Source organism: Mustela putorius, unplaced genomic scaffold, assembly GCF_011764305.1.
Source record: "Mustela putorius furo isolate JIRA1106 unplaced genomic scaffold, ASM1176430v1.1 tig00537227_pilon_pilon_pilon, whole genome shotgun sequence".
Taxonomy (NCBI): domain Eukaryota; kingdom Metazoa; phylum Chordata; class Mammalia; order Carnivora; family Mustelidae; genus Mustela; species Mustela putorius.
This window is the reverse complement of record NW_025422368.1, coordinates 4,979,791-4,996,244: the sequence shown is the minus strand read 5'-3', so window position 1 is coordinate 4,996,244 and position 16,454 is coordinate 4,979,791. Positions and strand designations below refer to the sequence as shown.

At 41.3% G+C, this 16,454-nt stretch overlaps 1 protein-coding gene across 4 annotated transcripts in view; it reads left to right on the top strand.

Annotated features, from left to right (window-relative positions):
* DIP2B (disco interacting protein 2 homolog B) overlaps positions 1-16,454 on the top strand; it is a 228,228-nt gene that overhangs the window by 98,975 nt on the left and 112,799 nt on the right. For all 4 annotated transcript variants that reach the window (XR_006604673.1, XM_045073202.1, XM_045073201.1 and 1 more), the window contains exon 2: positions 8,633-8,704. Coding sequence is in view for 3 of the 4 variants with exons in the window: in XM_045073202.1 (XP_044929137.1) it covers positions 8,633-8,704 (72 nt within the window). In the remaining variant the exon portion in view is untranslated. The remainder of the gene's footprint in view (positions 1-8,632; positions 8,705-16,454) is intronic.

The window sequence follows — 16,454 nt, the reverse complement described above, 5'->3', positions numbered from 1 at the left end:
AAAAAAAATTCTCATTTTCTTTCAGCAGATTGGAGTATTTTAACAGAGATTGATTTCTCGCTAAGCTGAAAATATTGTAGCTTTCACTCTTCTCTCAACATAGAATTAATTCTACCTGTGTGTAGAAAGAAACTACAAGGAATTTTAAGAAACAGTTCAGGGTTTTTAATTCTTTAGAGTCCTGTTGGCCACTTTCAGTTCAGATAGGGCAAGAAAAATAAGGAAAGACAAAGGCCAAATGCCCTGTAGCTGGTTTAAGGCGTACGGCCATTGTTCTGTGTCACTGCAAACCTCTCCCACTCCTGCAGCTGAAGTGGTTAGGACTCTGTGTAAATAAAAACAGTGCTTTTAAGAAAAAAATACACATTTGTTGTGAATCTTTACCTCTAAAAGGAGGCTATTTGGAGGGTGGGTGGTTGGTGTATGTAATTCATTGAATAGAATTGTAAGGAGAACATGATAAAATTTAATAATAAAAATTGTTCTTGGTCTTCTAGCCAGCATCTCCGGGATAGGATCCAAATCCTTTGCCTTTTTTAAGTTTTGCAAAGATCTACCTCATTCACATGCTCAGCTATATTTTTGGCTCTTTGTCTATAGGTGTCTCTTTACATGTCTAGTGTATAAATGTCCATAACCCCAGTCCTAGTTCCCCATCTCCAGCAAGAGCCCATATGTACCACCTTCCTGGTCTAAGAGTTGTTAAGTAGAGGATAGAAGGAGTTATTAGATACAGGTATAGATTGGGAGATAATGACTCTAGAAGTTTTTCTTCTTAGTTTCTCATTTCTTTCCTTCCTAATTACTCCTTAACAAAAAAGAAAGGCCACATTCTCTGTTAGCTGAATATTTAGTAATGATGTATAATGACTTTTTGCTGATTGTTTTTTAACTGCAGTTGGACCCGGTTTCCACAGTTGGCTGTCTCATTTAAAAGATAATTAAAGAGACAATTCATGCAGGGTCCTGCTTGGGGGGGGGGGAGGTGGGGGTGGATTTTTAATGCCTTCTGGAAAGTCATCTATATTTTGGAGTGAGTCAGAAAAATTGTTTATCTCATGTTGCTCATTTTATGAACAATAGGTTAGTTTTATACTTTTATTGCATCTGATTTGGGGGCCACCTACAAATAAACAATGGACAAAGAACAATAAGGAAAGGCCAGAGACCCAGATTCTGGTCTTGCTGTGTAACTTTAAGCAAGCCCTTTATCTTTTTCACATCTCAGTTTCTTATTCTGTAGTAAAGATAATGTCTTTTCTGTTTATTGAAGAGGGTTTTTAGGCAGATCAGATGAATCAATATCAGAGTATTTTAGAAGGGTGGAATGCTGGTTGTGTTATATAGAGGCATTTAATTAAGAAAGAAGTAAATTGATGACCCATGAGATGAGGCTCAGCCTTCAACTGTAAGTGTCTGGAGCATCCAGGTTGGGGCCCAACAGGAGTCTCCACAGTCAGCAGGGCCTCGGGGAGCAGCAGTCAGGCTGCTGTCTATTCTTCAGAAACTGACTTTACAGCTTTTATATCCTTCCGTTGCTGCAAGTCTGCTCCTCTAACACAGCTGTGGTTTTGAGAACAGTCCTGTCATCCTTCAGCACCCAGCCTAAGAGTAACTTCTGTGAAGTCTTCCCAGTTTTGGAGGCCAGATTTAGAGCATCTGTCTGTAAAATGAATACAGAGTAGAATTTAAGAGGAGGGGTCCCGGAGCCAGGATTGCCTGGGTTCAAATCCTCAGCATAGTGCAGTGCCGACTAGGCATGCCTGCCAGACAAGGAGCTTAGACTTGCTGTGGCTCAGTAGCCTCACCTATAAAATGGGACTGAACATCCCTTATAAGGGATGTTGCGAAGCTCTTGGAACAGAAACTGTTATATGTAGTAAGCCCTCGATGAGTTGTTACTTACTTATCTATTCTTGGAGTATTATAATTCTTTTTTTATTACCATTATTTTTTTATTCCCTTAAAATTTTGTACATGATCTCTAGCGTAGCACTTGTCACTTTTATTTAGACCAGGAGCTTCTTAAAGACATAGCTACCTTTTTATTAACACTCTGCATGTCATCCATTCATTGCTCAAAGATGTTTTTGTGACACCCCAAGTCCAGCAAACCGTTGCCACCCCAGACTGAATAGGTACGACTTGAAGGCAGAGTTGTAGTGGCACATACCTTTTTATTTCCACTGGAGCAGAAAGAGTTTATGGCTGGAACTGTAATCCTTGCTCTCTATCTAGATTATACATATCTACCACTTGGTGACCCTCTGGAATTTCCCAAGCCCTGTGTTTATTTAGCACCTAATTGCTCAGGGTGCTTGTACAAGGTCATCTCTGAAAATTATTTGACATTGCTCTGCTTCTCTCTGGGTGGTAGAATCCTAGAGGAATCCGCAAACGTGGCCATATCCACACAGAGCCAGTCAGCAGCAGAGGAAAACGAGTAAACTGCTAAATGACTGCATCATTAGGACTTTATATCCTATTTCTGGTATTAGAATAAAAGGCCAGACTCCAGCCACAATGTCACCTGCTCTGTAAGGCTTTCCTTTCTCCACCCAGGCAGAGCTCACATTGCTTCCTCTGGGTTCTGGGCTGTATCTGCTGTGCTTCTCTCCCACAGCGCTCAGTTACCAAGTATTCGCCATGTTGTTTGCCTTCCTTTTTCTCTCTTAGCTGCCCTCCTCCACTCCTACCCCGAACTGGCAAGTAGGGTATGCCTCAGGAGGCTTTCACTAAGACTTTGTTGATACTGATACTTTCTATAGCCCAGACCCCATTCCAAGTAGTCTCAGTCACCCTAAAAACTTAGCAAGATAGCTGTTATCATTACCCATTTTACAGACATGGAAACTGAGACTTATCGAGAGGAAGTGGCAAGGCTGTGCTCCAGAAGTAGTTCTTTCTAGCACTGACTCTTCAAGTGCTGACCACAGTGCCGTGCCTCCTTGTCTGTGTAAGTAGACTCTCAAAAGGCCGGCCAGTGTAGATGACTCTTACTCCTCTCACTGCTGACCTCTAAGAGGCTAGGGTTGGCCAGCATGCTCACATGCACCTCTTCCCAGCCCCCTCTTCACTCTGCTTAAAGGTGGACCCAGGGCTGCCTGTGCCAAGCTGCTTTCGTTGGTTCCAGGTAGGTGAGGAGGGAAATTGGTGACATAGTTCCTTTAGGTTCCACCGCACACATGGATCTATTTGTCTGGTTTTGGCTATTCAGTATATTGTGGTAATACCTAGGAACTGGACAGTCCTAAGTCATGTGGATCCCTGTATCTCCTTACAGGCTGGGAGCCTCCATCCCACTGGGGGCTGCAGACCCCCCTAAACAGCTGCTTCTCAAAGTCCCTCTGTGGGCCCAGAAATACGTTACCCTAGTGGGAGGGGAAGGCTAATCCTTTATTTGTTTAGTTCTCAAAAAACTTGAACAACAGGTTTAACTTAGATCTGTGCCATTTTAATGCAAATTTTATACAGGTACGGTTATGGCACTCCTTTTTGTTTTATATGCCAGATGGCAAAAAAAAATCTGTTCTAAGAATGCCTGTGGTATGACTGTCTGTGAGCCCCCTTTCCGCTGTCCCTTGAGGCTGTATCTCACTCAGGCAGCATTCTTCCCCTCTTCTCTTGTCCCCTCCTCATATGAAGTCAGAGTCACCCAGCACATTGCAGACATGATTCTCAAGACTCACTGCGGGGTGCCTGGGTGTCTCTGTTTGTTGGGCGTCTGCCTCTCGCTCAGGTCATGATCCCAGGGTCCTGGGATCGAGTCTTGTGTTGGGCTCACTGCTCCTTGGGGAGTCTACTTCTCCCCCTCCTTCTGCCCCTCCCTTGCTTGTGTGTGTGCTTTCTCTGTCAAGTAAATAAACAAACAAATAAATAAATAAATAAATTCTTTAAAAATAAATAAATAAAACTTAAAAAAACCAAACTGGGACGCCTGGGTGGCTCAGTTGGTTGAGCAGCTGCCTTCGGCTCGGGTCATGATCCCAGCGTCCTGGGATCGAGTCCCGCATCGGGCTCCTTGCTCAGCGGGGAGCCTGCTTCTCCCTCTGCCTCTGCCTGCCATTCTGTCTGCCTGTGCTCGCTCTCTACCCCCCTCTCTCTCTGATAAATAAATAAAATTTAAAAAAAAAAAAAAAAAAAAAAAAAACAAACTAACCTCATTGGAAGGCATTGATTAGAAATACAGGAGGTGGGTCTTAATCCAGACTTAGGGAATCAGAATCTTCGCCGGAGGGGCTGGGAACTTTTTTTTAAAAAAAATTTAAATTTATTTATTTATTTTATTTTTTATTTAAAAAAAAACATATTTATTTATTTATTTGACAGACAGAGATCAAAGTAGGCAGAGAGGCAGTCAGAGAGAGAACGAGGGGAAGCAGTCTCTCTGCTGAGCAGAGAGCCTGATGTGGGGCTCGATCCCAGGACCCTGGGATCATGACCTGAGCTGAAGGCAGAGGCTTTAACCCACTGAGCCACCCAGGTGCCCCTATCTATTTCTTTTAGAGAGAGAGCAGGGGGACAGGAAGAGGGAGAGAGAGAATCCTGAAACAGACTCCCTGATTAGCAGGGAATCTAACATGGGGCTCCATCCCGGGACCCAGAGATCATGCACTGAACCAAAACTAAGCGTCAGCTGCTTAACTGACTGAGCCACCCACATGCCCCAGGAATTTGTATTTTACAAGTTCCTCCGGTGATTCTCAAAAATTGGGTGTTTGGAAAATGTTGCTTTAGTGTAGCAAACACTGGTTGACTACTAGTGGTGAGAATGTAAGAGCGCAGTCTGTCAGTGGGCAGTGACAGAGATGTGGAATAACAAATTCAGTTAGGTGGGCTAACTAAAGTCCTTCGGTCTAGTCTTGCCCTCTGCCTAAGGGAAGCATTGATATCTGGAGCAGTTCCTGCAGCTTTTAATGCCCAGTGATCTTATGGACTACATTACCCCCTTCAGGCAGGCCAGGAGCCGTTTTTCTGGTCACCTTTGAGGTCTGGCTGTCCAGTTTCAGTAAACTTGGTTCCATATATTTCTTTCCCTGGGCCTTTCAGCTCTTGCTAACGTAAAGCCCTCTCTTTCTCCTATTTCCTGTTTTCCACCCCAGTACACACGTCTCTGATTTGTTCTTCTCTCACTGCCTCCACCTTACTAATTCATTCAGTCACTCATTCAACAAGGGTCTATTGTGCCAGTCTGTGGGTGGGCTTACAGAGATGAACACGACACAGTCCCTGCTCTCAAGTGCGGGGTCTAGTGGGGACACAGATGTGGACACAAACACAGTACCGGTGATGTGCCAGGTGCTGTCCTGATGTGTGCAGAGTTGAAGGGGTACTAAAGTGGTGAAGGGGTGGCCAGTGTCACAGAGGAGGTGCCTTTTGAGCAGGGTCTTCTGGTCATAGAAAAGGGGGAGGACATTTTAAAGGCTCATCACCATAGTCCTTACATTCTCATTGCAGTTCATCTTCTAGGTCTCCTTAGTTGGGTTTGCTTTTTTATGGGTCTTATGGGGCTGATTGTCTTGGCTGAATTGGACTCCATTGGTTGACTTTTTTCAAAACCTGAGATGGTTAGTTGTTGATTCATATCCAGGATACTAAGTCTACCAGTTTGTCCCACGATTAGTTACTGACAGTGAACGATTGAGACACTAAACCCTGAAGTAAGCTTAAAAAGGCCTTTCACTTTATCAGATATGTTCTGAGCCGCCCGAAGTGGTCTTTTTGCCCTTCAGGGAGTGGGATATGTGTGTACAGTGGAAGTGGGGAAACTTTGGAGTGGCAAACAGGACAGGAGAATGCTCTATTATTTCTTTTTGTAATAAGAGACTTGATTTCCTCTTTTTAAGAGGGGTTTCCTTGGTAGGCTGCCATATCTCTTGTTAGTTGTGTGTATTATTGGAGATTACCTAAACTCTTCAGTTTCCTAATTCGACAAGGTTTGATTTCTTTTTCCAAAAAAATGCACGGTAGGTTTCTCTTCTTTCACTAAAGAAGCCCAGATGAAGGGCCACCGTGATTCAGTTTGTGCAGTCTAGTAAGTAATTGTGATTGTAGTTTTAAATATTGCTTCTTGAAATAATGGATGTTCTTTGTAGAAAAATGAGAAAATACAGATAGCAAAAAGGAAAAGAAGCTAAAATGAATCTATAACCTTGCAAGCCATAGCTAGCCACTGTTAATATTTTGGTGTATAAAACTCCAGATTTTCTCTGTGCATATGTGTGTGTGTGTGTGTGTGTAAAAGTAGTTATTCCAGAAATTAAAAATACTATGTAAACTGTTCAGTATCTTGTGTTTTTCCCTGTTTTATATATGTATTTATAAATCTGTGTGTATATATGTATATATATGCATGTATATATGCATATATCTATACACACATACTGTGATCATCTTACTGCTTACAAATACATATCTATAGAACCATTCATTCTTAATTGAAAGAAATCTTTATTTTTGAGATTATGCAAATCATCTAGTCTTTTTAAAATCAAACTCTGTTCAAGTATATAAAACAAGTGAAACCCCTCATAATTCCATTTCCCAAGGGTATACATTAATTTAATGTTTATATACATTATATTCCAGACTATTTTCTGTATATATGGAAACCTACCTATTTGTTTTTTACAAAATTAGATCTATAATACTTACTGTTCTGCAACTTGCCTTTTACCCTTTGTATATTTTAGACATCTTCCTGTGCCAGTATATTTGGAATACCAGCCTATTATTAGGTAGACCCAGGGTTTCTTATCCTTAACACTTTTGCCATTTTGGCCTGGATAGTTCTTCATCATGTCCGGTGCATGTCCGGAGACTTAGCAGTATCCCTGGCCTCTGTCCCTGAGATGCCAGTAGTGTACCCCTTCTTCTCATTGTGATAAAAATATCTCCAGACGTTGTCAGGTGTCCCATTGGGAACAAAATCACTCCCAGTTGAAAGCCATTGGCATAGATGGTCTATAATGTAAGTATCTAGACCCCTCCCAGTTTTTTTATTTCAAAAAATAGGTCGGGCAATATTCTTATCTGATTTTTGTGCACCGTTGTGAATATTTCATTGAATAAATTCCTAAAAATGCAGATGCTGAATCAAAATTTTGTTAGAAATTACCAAATGACTTCAAAGAGATTGTATCAGTTTATTTTTCAGCTATATCCTCATGATTCCAAAATCCTCTCTCTTTCCTGAGTTCTAGATACACATATCCAGCTATTGGATGACGTGTCCTTTTGTGTGTCTCATGGGCTTTCCCTAAACTCAGCTTCTTCAGCCCACTGACCTTGCATTTCTTACTGTATTTCTCTGTCATGGAATAGCACCACCATCTGCCAGAAACCTTCTCACACGTACCCATCTAGTCACCAGATCCTGTCCAGTATTTCTCCCAAATGTGTCTCTTAATCCATTGATTTCTTTCCATCCCTTCTACCACTGTCTTTAATTCAGGCTACTGCTAACTTGTCCAGATCACTGTAGTAGCTGGGGTAACAGGTCTGGCCTCTACTCTTGGTCCCATTCTTCTCAGGAGGAGTGAACTAACTTGCTGAACTCCACAGTCTTAGAGGGTGCCTTCCCTACTTAAGCCCCTCAATGAGCACTGCTACCTCCCCACTATCTACTCCATCAGTCCCCTGCTGAGGCTAACAACAACCAAGGACAATAACTGCCCTTGGTTTCAAGTCTCTGTGTTGAAGTTTAGTATATAAATTGCTTTTTATACTAGATTTTGACTTTAAAATAAAGTTTTCTCTGAATTAAAAAAAAAAACTTTTTTTAGAAAACAATGCTCTATCATATCAACTCACAACATATATTTATCCCCCCAGCTTTGAATTACTCATTTTCCCTTGAATGCACTTTTGTTCTCCTGTGTTTCCTGTTCCTTTTCACCCTGCTCTCTGCCCATTCATTTGCTACCTTTTCTTTAGTACCTAGCATAGTTCTTGGCACTTCCACCACATTTTTTTCCTCTGTTAATCAGCTCATTCTTCTTGCATTTGTTGCATGTATACTTGTCCTTTGTGTATACTTTTTTAGAAATTTAACCTTGTAAGACATCCAGGTACATAAATAATACAAACCAGTGAACCAAGGGGAGAGAATATGGGAATTCCAACCCTGGTTCAAGCATAGGTACTAGGATGCAGAAAGGCCTATGGGTATCCCATCCCAGTGCCTGAACCTTGACTTCTCCCCTGAACTAGATTTTTGATTTTACGTGGTTCCATATAGCAATATAGCTGAGTACCTCCTGTATCAGTTGTATTCATGTGGTCAGACTGAAACTTCAGAGAGACCATTTGTCTGCCAGCCTTGCAGCATTCCTTTTGGTCTGGGAAAGGGAAACGAGGGGTGCCTAGGAACTCGGGAATCTCTGACATGGTATGCAGCATATTGCTCTGCTAGACTGGTGTGGAGACAAGCCCTACAATTTTCCACAAGAAGTCAGCTCCAAGACGGTGGGAAATCACACATAGCAAAATCCTTGGCAAAGAACTATACATTTTTTTTCCTCTACTCTCTATGTGGTAATTCTGTAACACTCTGTAATTAATTTTATTTTTACAGTGAACAACCACAGAGTAAGAATAATGCATAACCTATTTCTGTTTCTTGCTATTTTAGGGGACATCACACAGAAGGGATACGAAAAGAAAAGGTCAAAACTCCTGTCTCCCTACATCCCGCAGACACAAGGTAGGCAATGAGAAGTGGTTTAAACCTTTTCAGTATTTTTACCCCAAAGAATGCTATCTTAACAGAAGATCTGTCTTTTGTTGGTTCCTGTTTTTTCCCTCCCTTTCTCGCCAGGAGGGAGAGAAAAACGGAAGGAAAGAAAGGAGGAAATGAATCTTAATTGAACATCTGCTGTGTGCTAGGCACTTTTAAAATACCTAAGTCATCAAATCATTTACACAGAGCTTGGGTGGTAGCGTGTATGTGCATAGCTGACATGATTCAATGGCAGAAAATTCCAGGTCACGGAAAAACTGCATCTTGCCTATGCCTGAGCACAAACTGGTGGTGAGGAACAAGGGCAGCAAAGATAAAAAGGAAGGACAGATTAAGTATTGCAGGGAAGCTCAAGGATTGCAATACTTGAGGATATGGGGGTAAGAACCCTAATAAACTTCTCTGTTGGTTCCCTTATTCCTTCTGCAAAGAGATGGTAGGTTCTTTATATGTCAGAAAGTCCTGAGTCATGGTGTGCTTAATTCCAGAGAGCTTGCTGTAACCTTTGCCTATAGGCAAGGCTGTCTGTCTCTAAGTCATCATATTTTTTTAAAGTTACTCAGATTTGAGGATTTCCTTTGATAATCTATTTCTGCTTTAATCACTTCTACTATAAAGAATTTTTTCTTTATTTCTAATTTCTCCTTTGCAGTCAAAGTCCCATTTCCTCAAGCCTCTTCTTTGTGGAGCTAATTGCTTTTATTTCTGGGTTATAAATACCTTGAGGACTTGGTATTCCCCACTGTTCTAACATTAAGCCTTGCACAGGGTATATGGTCTGTAAATACTGAATGAATAATAGAATAAGAAAATGAATAGTGGTGACATATCAATATATTTCACTGAGGTCCTCATTTTATTTCCTACATTATTCTTGGAAATTCCTCCCTACAAAAACTAGTAGGTCAGTGCAGTGACAGCCAATTTAAAATATCTTAATGAACAGATAGATGTCAAAAGGACTTGAGAAAGAAGAGGTAGAAATTGGGCCAGTGACAGCTAATGAAAAGCCAGCATTTGCTGAGCAAGGCATGACAGAGAAGAGGAGTACTCTGGCTGCTTAAATGTGGCTCTGGCTCGTGCCTCTCTGTAGGGTCAGAGATTTACTTTATTGACTTTGTGCAAAAGCAGTTGGATCCTGAGACAATAACTCAATAAGAAATAGAACCAAGAAATAGGACTCAATATAAAAAAGGACTATGTTTTGTTAATCTTTAGTCAGGCTACACAGATGCCAAATCATGTTCAAAAATCAGTTTATCGGGGCACCCAGGTAGCTTAGTCGGGTTAAATGTCATCTGCCTTCGGCTCAGGTCATAGTTCCTGGATCCTGGGATCGAGCCCCACATCGCATTCCCTGCTCAACAGGTAGTCTGTTTTTTCCTCTTCCTCTGCACCTCCTCCATTTTCATGCTTTCTCTTTCTCAAATAAATAAAATATTTTTTTAAAAAGGGTTCAAAAAAATCAAAAGCTTATTCTTCCTCTCATCTCATGCTCTCTGTGTCTCTCAAATAAATAAAACCTTTTTTTTTTTTTTTTTTTTTAAAGGTGTGGGGCGCCTGGGTGGCTCAGTGGGTTGGGTCGCTGCCTTCAGCTCAGGTCATGATCACAGGGTCCTGGGATCGAGTCCCACATCGGGCTCTCTGCTCGGCGGGGAGCCTGCTTACCAACCCCCCCCCCCGCCAGCCTCTACCTACCTGTGATCTCTCTCTGTCAAATAAATAAATAAAATCTTTTAATAAATAAATAAATAAATAAATAAATTTTTAGAAAAGGTGTTTTTATTTATTTGAGAAAGAGAGAGAGCATGAGATGAGAGGCAGGGCAGAGCCAGAGGGAGAAACAGACTTTCCCCTGCCTCAGAGAGCCTGATGCAGGGCTCCATCCCAGGAGCCTGAGATCATGACCTTAGCCAAAGCCAGATGCTTAACTGACTGAACCTCTCAGGCACCCAAATAAATAAAATCTTAAAACAAAACAAAACAAAAACAAAAACAGTTTATCAGTTAACTATGAGAAACCATTGAGACATACTCAAGTCTATGTGATCAGCCCATTCTTGCCCCATGGATAGGCCTACAGGGGGAGCGAAATCACAAATGGAAATTCGTTCACTGAGTACAAATCAGACGTTTAACTGCAGTAGGTCAAGAGAGGGATTATAGCCTTCTCACAGTAGGAAGGGTCTTGCAGATGACCTCATGGGGAGAATAGGAGCCATTTAAGAGTAGCTCCTTCACCTTCCTGCTACCAAACTTGAGACTCGCCACATCCATGCCCATCATGTTTACGTCCTTCCTTCTGGTTAAAAAGGTAATCTGTTTCCCTTATCCAAGGCCAGTTATTCCATCTGTGCTTTGGATCCTGTTCCCTCTTCACTTTTCAGAAACTTTATATTATCATCCAAAGGCAGGACAGTGGAAGTAGGCCAGCCCTGGTAGAGGCAGTAAGGGGTGCAGTATCTGTAACAATTAAAAAAGCAATAATAGGAGGCGCCTGAGTGGCTCAGTCAATTAAAAGTCTGCCTTCGGCTCAGGTCATGATCCCAGAGTTCTGAGATGGAGCCCCGCATCAAGCTCCCTGCTCATCCCTCTCCCTCCACCACTCCCCCTGCTTGTGCATGCAGTCTCTCTCCCTGTCAAATAAATAAGACCTTTAAAAAAAGCAAAAACAATAATAAAGCCAACAAAAAGTTGGCCTGCTTTTATTATCCTAGCTAGCAATTCCGAAGACTGTAAATAAGACGCTCCCCCTGCTGATGGAGACAGCTGCCCCGTCCCTTAAATGTGCCATTGCTATTGCTGTCAGTTCCTGTCTCTCTTGTACGCTTGCTCTGTCCCTCTCACCCAGATTCTTTCCTCAGCAGTCCATCATGCTTGTTAACTGCTCTGTTAAAAAAAAATCCTCCCTTGTCAGCCTCTTCCATCTTAACTCTGTCTGCTTCTCCTTTATCATCAAACTGCTCTAAGCCGTCTCTATTTTGTCATCTCCGCTCACTTCTCAGCCAGTTCCAGTCCCTTCAAGAACTATTTTAAGTGACATCACAGAAGTTGCCACTCTAACCTCTTGAAACACTCCTTTTGAAACTCTCTCTTCGTTTTCTTACTCTCCTCCTCCTGTTGCCTCCTAGTCATCCTTGCAGGCTCGTTCTCCTCTGTTAAGTGTTGGAGTTCTCAAGACAAGGCCCCAGGCCCTCTTGATGTCTCACTCTATAGCAGTAACTCACACATGGCAGCCTGCATCGCGGTCACTGGAAGGCTTGTTGGTATACAAATTGAAGGACCTCATTCTCAGGGTTTCTGATTCAAGAAGTCCAGGGAGGGTACTGGGAATTTGTGTTTCTGTTAAACCTCCAGGTGAAGTTGAGGTTACTGATCCAGATACCACATGTTGAGAACCAGTGCTGTATCGCCCTGCAGCATTTCAGCCATACCTGTGGCTTTAATTATCGTTTAGAAACAGCTAAATCCAAAATATGTATCTTCACCTCAAATCTGTCCTAAGCTCCTGACTCAGATCCAACTGGGCACTTAAGATTTCCATTTACATAACTTAAAGGAGCCTCCTTTTCAACATACCTATTAAATCAGTGACTTCCATACACCGTCCCCACCCCACTGCCAACATGTACACGTGCAAAACAAAAAATTAAAACAAAATCCAGCTATAGTGACATCAGCCTGCTCTTGTGTTTTTCTTCTAGTTTTCTCCTTCTGAGTAAATTGAACCCACACCTGAAAACCCAACGCATATAGAGTCTTAAAAAACATCCGCAGCATGTCCTCCATTCCCCATCTCTTGTCTTTCACCAAGTTCTGCCAGTTTTCTTTTTCTTCACTTTTGGCAAGTTTAATTTTTTTCTAGGAAATCATCTATTTTGTATACATTTTCAAATTTACTAAGTTACTCGTAATGTTCCCTTTCTTTCTAAAGCCTCTGCTTGTTTATGTTGTCTACTTGTAACTGTTTTTTTCTCTTGATGACCTTCTCAGAAGTTTGTCTTATCAAAGAATAAGCTTTTGGGGCGCCTGAGTGGCTCAGTGGGTTGAGGCCTCTGCCTTTGGCTCGGGTCATGATTCCAGGGTCCTGGGATCGAGCCCCACATCGGGGTTCTCTGCTCAGCAGGAAGCCTATTTCCCTTCCTCTCTCTGCCTGCCTCTCTGCCTACCTGTGATCTCTGTCAAATAAATAAATAAAATCTTAAAAAAAAAAAAAGAATAAGCTTTTGATTTTGTTGAACCCCCCCCTTTTTTAAAAAAAGATTTATTTATTTGAGAGAGAGAGCATAGGAGGGAGGGGGCAGGATGAGAGGGAGAGAGAGTCTCAGGCAGACTCTGTGCTCAGCACGGAGCTGGATATGGGGCTTGACTGGAGGCTTGTTTTATGATCCTGAGCTGATTCTGAATTGAAACCAGAGTCCAGTGCCCAACCATCTACACAGCCAGGCACCCTATTTGTTGAATGCCCCCCCCCCCTTTTTTAAAGATTTTATTTACTTATTTGACAGAGAGAGATACCACAAGTAGGCAGAGAGGCAGGCAGAGAGAGAGGGGGAAGCAGGCTCTCTGCTCAGCAGGGAGCGATCCCAGGACCCTGAGATCATGACCCGAGCCAAAGGTAGAGGCTCAACCCACCGAGCCACCCAGGTGGCTGAACCTTTTTAAGTATGTCTTTATTCTCTGGTTTATTATTTTCAGTTTCTATGTGTATTTCCTTCCTTAAACTCTTTGTTTAGTCTTTTGTATTCTTTCTAAATTTTCTGAGTTGGATGCTTCGATTTTCTTCTGCCTTCTTTCTTGAGATCAGTGTTGCTTAATTTCACTGTGGTCAGAAAACATGTCTGACAAAATCAAGTCTTTGTTATTGTTAAGATGTGGCTAGGATTTGGTAAATCTCTGTAACTCATCTGTGTGTGTTTTATTTCTTGAATGGATGATTTGGCCCATTAATTCAAAGAAGTTAATTGTGTTTTTCAGATCTTTTCTATTCTTGGTAACATCTTGACTATTTGATCTATTATTTCTAATAGAAATATATTAAAAAAATCTGTACCATGACCATGTGTTTATCAGTTTTCCTTGTAGTTCTGTCAAGTTTTATTTTATATGTTTCAAAGTAGTATTACTAGGAACAAGACAAGGATGCCCACTCCCACCACTTTTATTCATCGTAATACTGGAAGTCCTAGCCACAGCAGTTAGACAACATAAAGAAATAGAAGGAGGGGCGCCTGGGTGGCTCAGTTGGTTGGGCGTCTGTCTTCAGCTCAGGTCATGATCCTGGGGTTCTGGAGTCGGGCCCCACATCGGGCTCCCTGCTTCTCCCTCTCCCTCTGCCTGCCACTCTGTCTACTTGTACACTCTCTATTATCTCGGTCAAATAAAGAAATAAAATCTTCAAAAAGAAAAAAAAAATAGAAAATAGGAATCCAAATTGGTAAGGAAGAAGTAAAACTCACTGCTCACAGATGACATGATACTACAGAAAACCCTCAAAATAAATAAAATAAAATAAAACTCCTCCAAAAAACTACTAGAACCGATAAATGAGTACGATACAAAATCAGTGTATATAAATCTGTTGCATTTCTATACACTAATAATGGAGCAGCAGAACGTGAAATTAGGAATCCCATTTTTTTTTTTTTTAAAGATTTTATTTATTTATTTGTAAGAGAGAGTGAGAGCGAGCACAGGCAGACAGAGTGGAAGGCAGAGGCAGAGGGAGAAGCAGGCTCCCTGCAGAGCAAGGAGCCTGATGTGGGACTCGATCCCAGGACGCTGGGATCATGACCTGAGCCGAAGGCAGCTGCTTAACCAACTGAGCCACCCAGGCGTCCCAGGAATCCCATTTTTTTTTTTAAGATTTTATTTATTTATTTGACAGACAGAGATCACAAGTAGGCAGAGAGGCAGGCAGAGAGAGAGGAAGAAGCAGGCTCCCTGCTGAGCAGAGAGCCCAGTGTGGGGCTTGAACCCAGAACCCTGGGATCAGGACCTGAGCCGAAGGCAGAGGCTTTAACCCACTGAGCCACCCAGGCACCCCAGGAGTCCCATTTATAAGTGCACTAAAACCAATAACATATCTAGGAATAAACTTAACCAAAGAGGTAAAAGTATTCTGAAAAGTATAAAACTGATGAAAGAAATTCAAGATGATACAAAGAAATGGAAAGCTACTCCATGCTTATGGGCCAGAAGAACAAATTTTGTTAAAACAATCTACAGATTCAATGGAACCCCAATTAAAAATACCAACAGCATTTTTTACAGCACTAGAAAACAGTCCCAAAATTTGTTTGGAAACACAGAAGACCTTGATTTACCAAAGAAATCTCGAAAAAGAGAAACTGTGGAAGTATCACAGTTCAGATTTCAAGTTATATTACAAAGCGGTAGTAATTAAGACAGTATGGTACTGGCATAAAAATAGACACATAGATCAAAGGAATGGAATAGAAAACCCAGAAATAAACCCTCAATTATATGGTCAATTAATCTTCAACACATGAGAACTGAAAATACGATTTGAAAAGATCTTCTTTGGAAAAAGTCTCTTCAACAGTGGTGTTGGGAAAACTGGACAGCAACATGCAAAAGAATGAAATTGGACCATTTTCTTTCACCATACCTAGAAATAAATTCAAAATGGATTGAAGAGGTAAATGTGAGCTGAAACCATAAAAAATCCTCGAAGAGAACACAGACAGTAATCTCTCTGACTTTGGCCATAGCAACATTTTTCTAGATATGTCTCCTGAGGCAAGATAAATAAAAGCAAAATCACTATTGTGATTATATAAAAATAAAAAGGTTTTGCCCAGTGAAGGAAATGGTAGTCTTCTGAATGGGAGAAAATATCTGTAAATGACCTGATAAAAGTTTAGTATCCAAAATATATGAAAAACTGCTGTATCTCAATACCAAAACCCAAATAATCCAATTAAAAATGGGCAGAAGACGTGAACATTTTTCCAAAGAAGACATCCAGATGGCTGGCAGACACATGAAAAGATGCTCAACATCACCCATCAACAGGGAAATGCAAATCAAAACTACAGTGAGCTATAACCTCATACCTGTCAGAATGGCTAAAATCAAAACCACAGGAAATAACAGGCATTGGTGAGGATGTGGAGAAAAAGGAACACTCTTGCACTGTTGGTGGGAATGCAAACTGTGGCAGCCATGGTGAAAGACAGTATGAGGGTTCCGCAAAAATAAAAAGGGGAACTACCCAAGGATCCAGGAATTGCACTCCTGGGTATTTACCCAAAATATACAAAAACACTAACTCAAAAGGATACATGCACTCCTATGTTTATTGCAGCATTATTTACAATAGCCAAACTTTGGAAGTAGCCCAAGTGTCCAGCAATAGATGAATGGATAAAGAAGAGGTGGTATATATACACAAATATTATTCAGCTATAAAAAGAATGAAAACTTACCATTTGCAACAACATGGAGGGAGCTAGAGAGTATACTGCTAAGTGAAATAAGTCAGAGAAAGACCAATACCATATGATCTCACTTGTGTGGAATTTAAGAAAGAAAACAAATGAGCAGAGATTAAAAAAAGAGACACACACACACACACACACACAAAGCAAGAAACAGGTTTTTAACTATAGAGAACAAACTGATGGTTACCAGAGGGGTGGTGGATGGGGGGTTGGGAGAAACAAGGGATATGGGTTAAAAAGAACACACT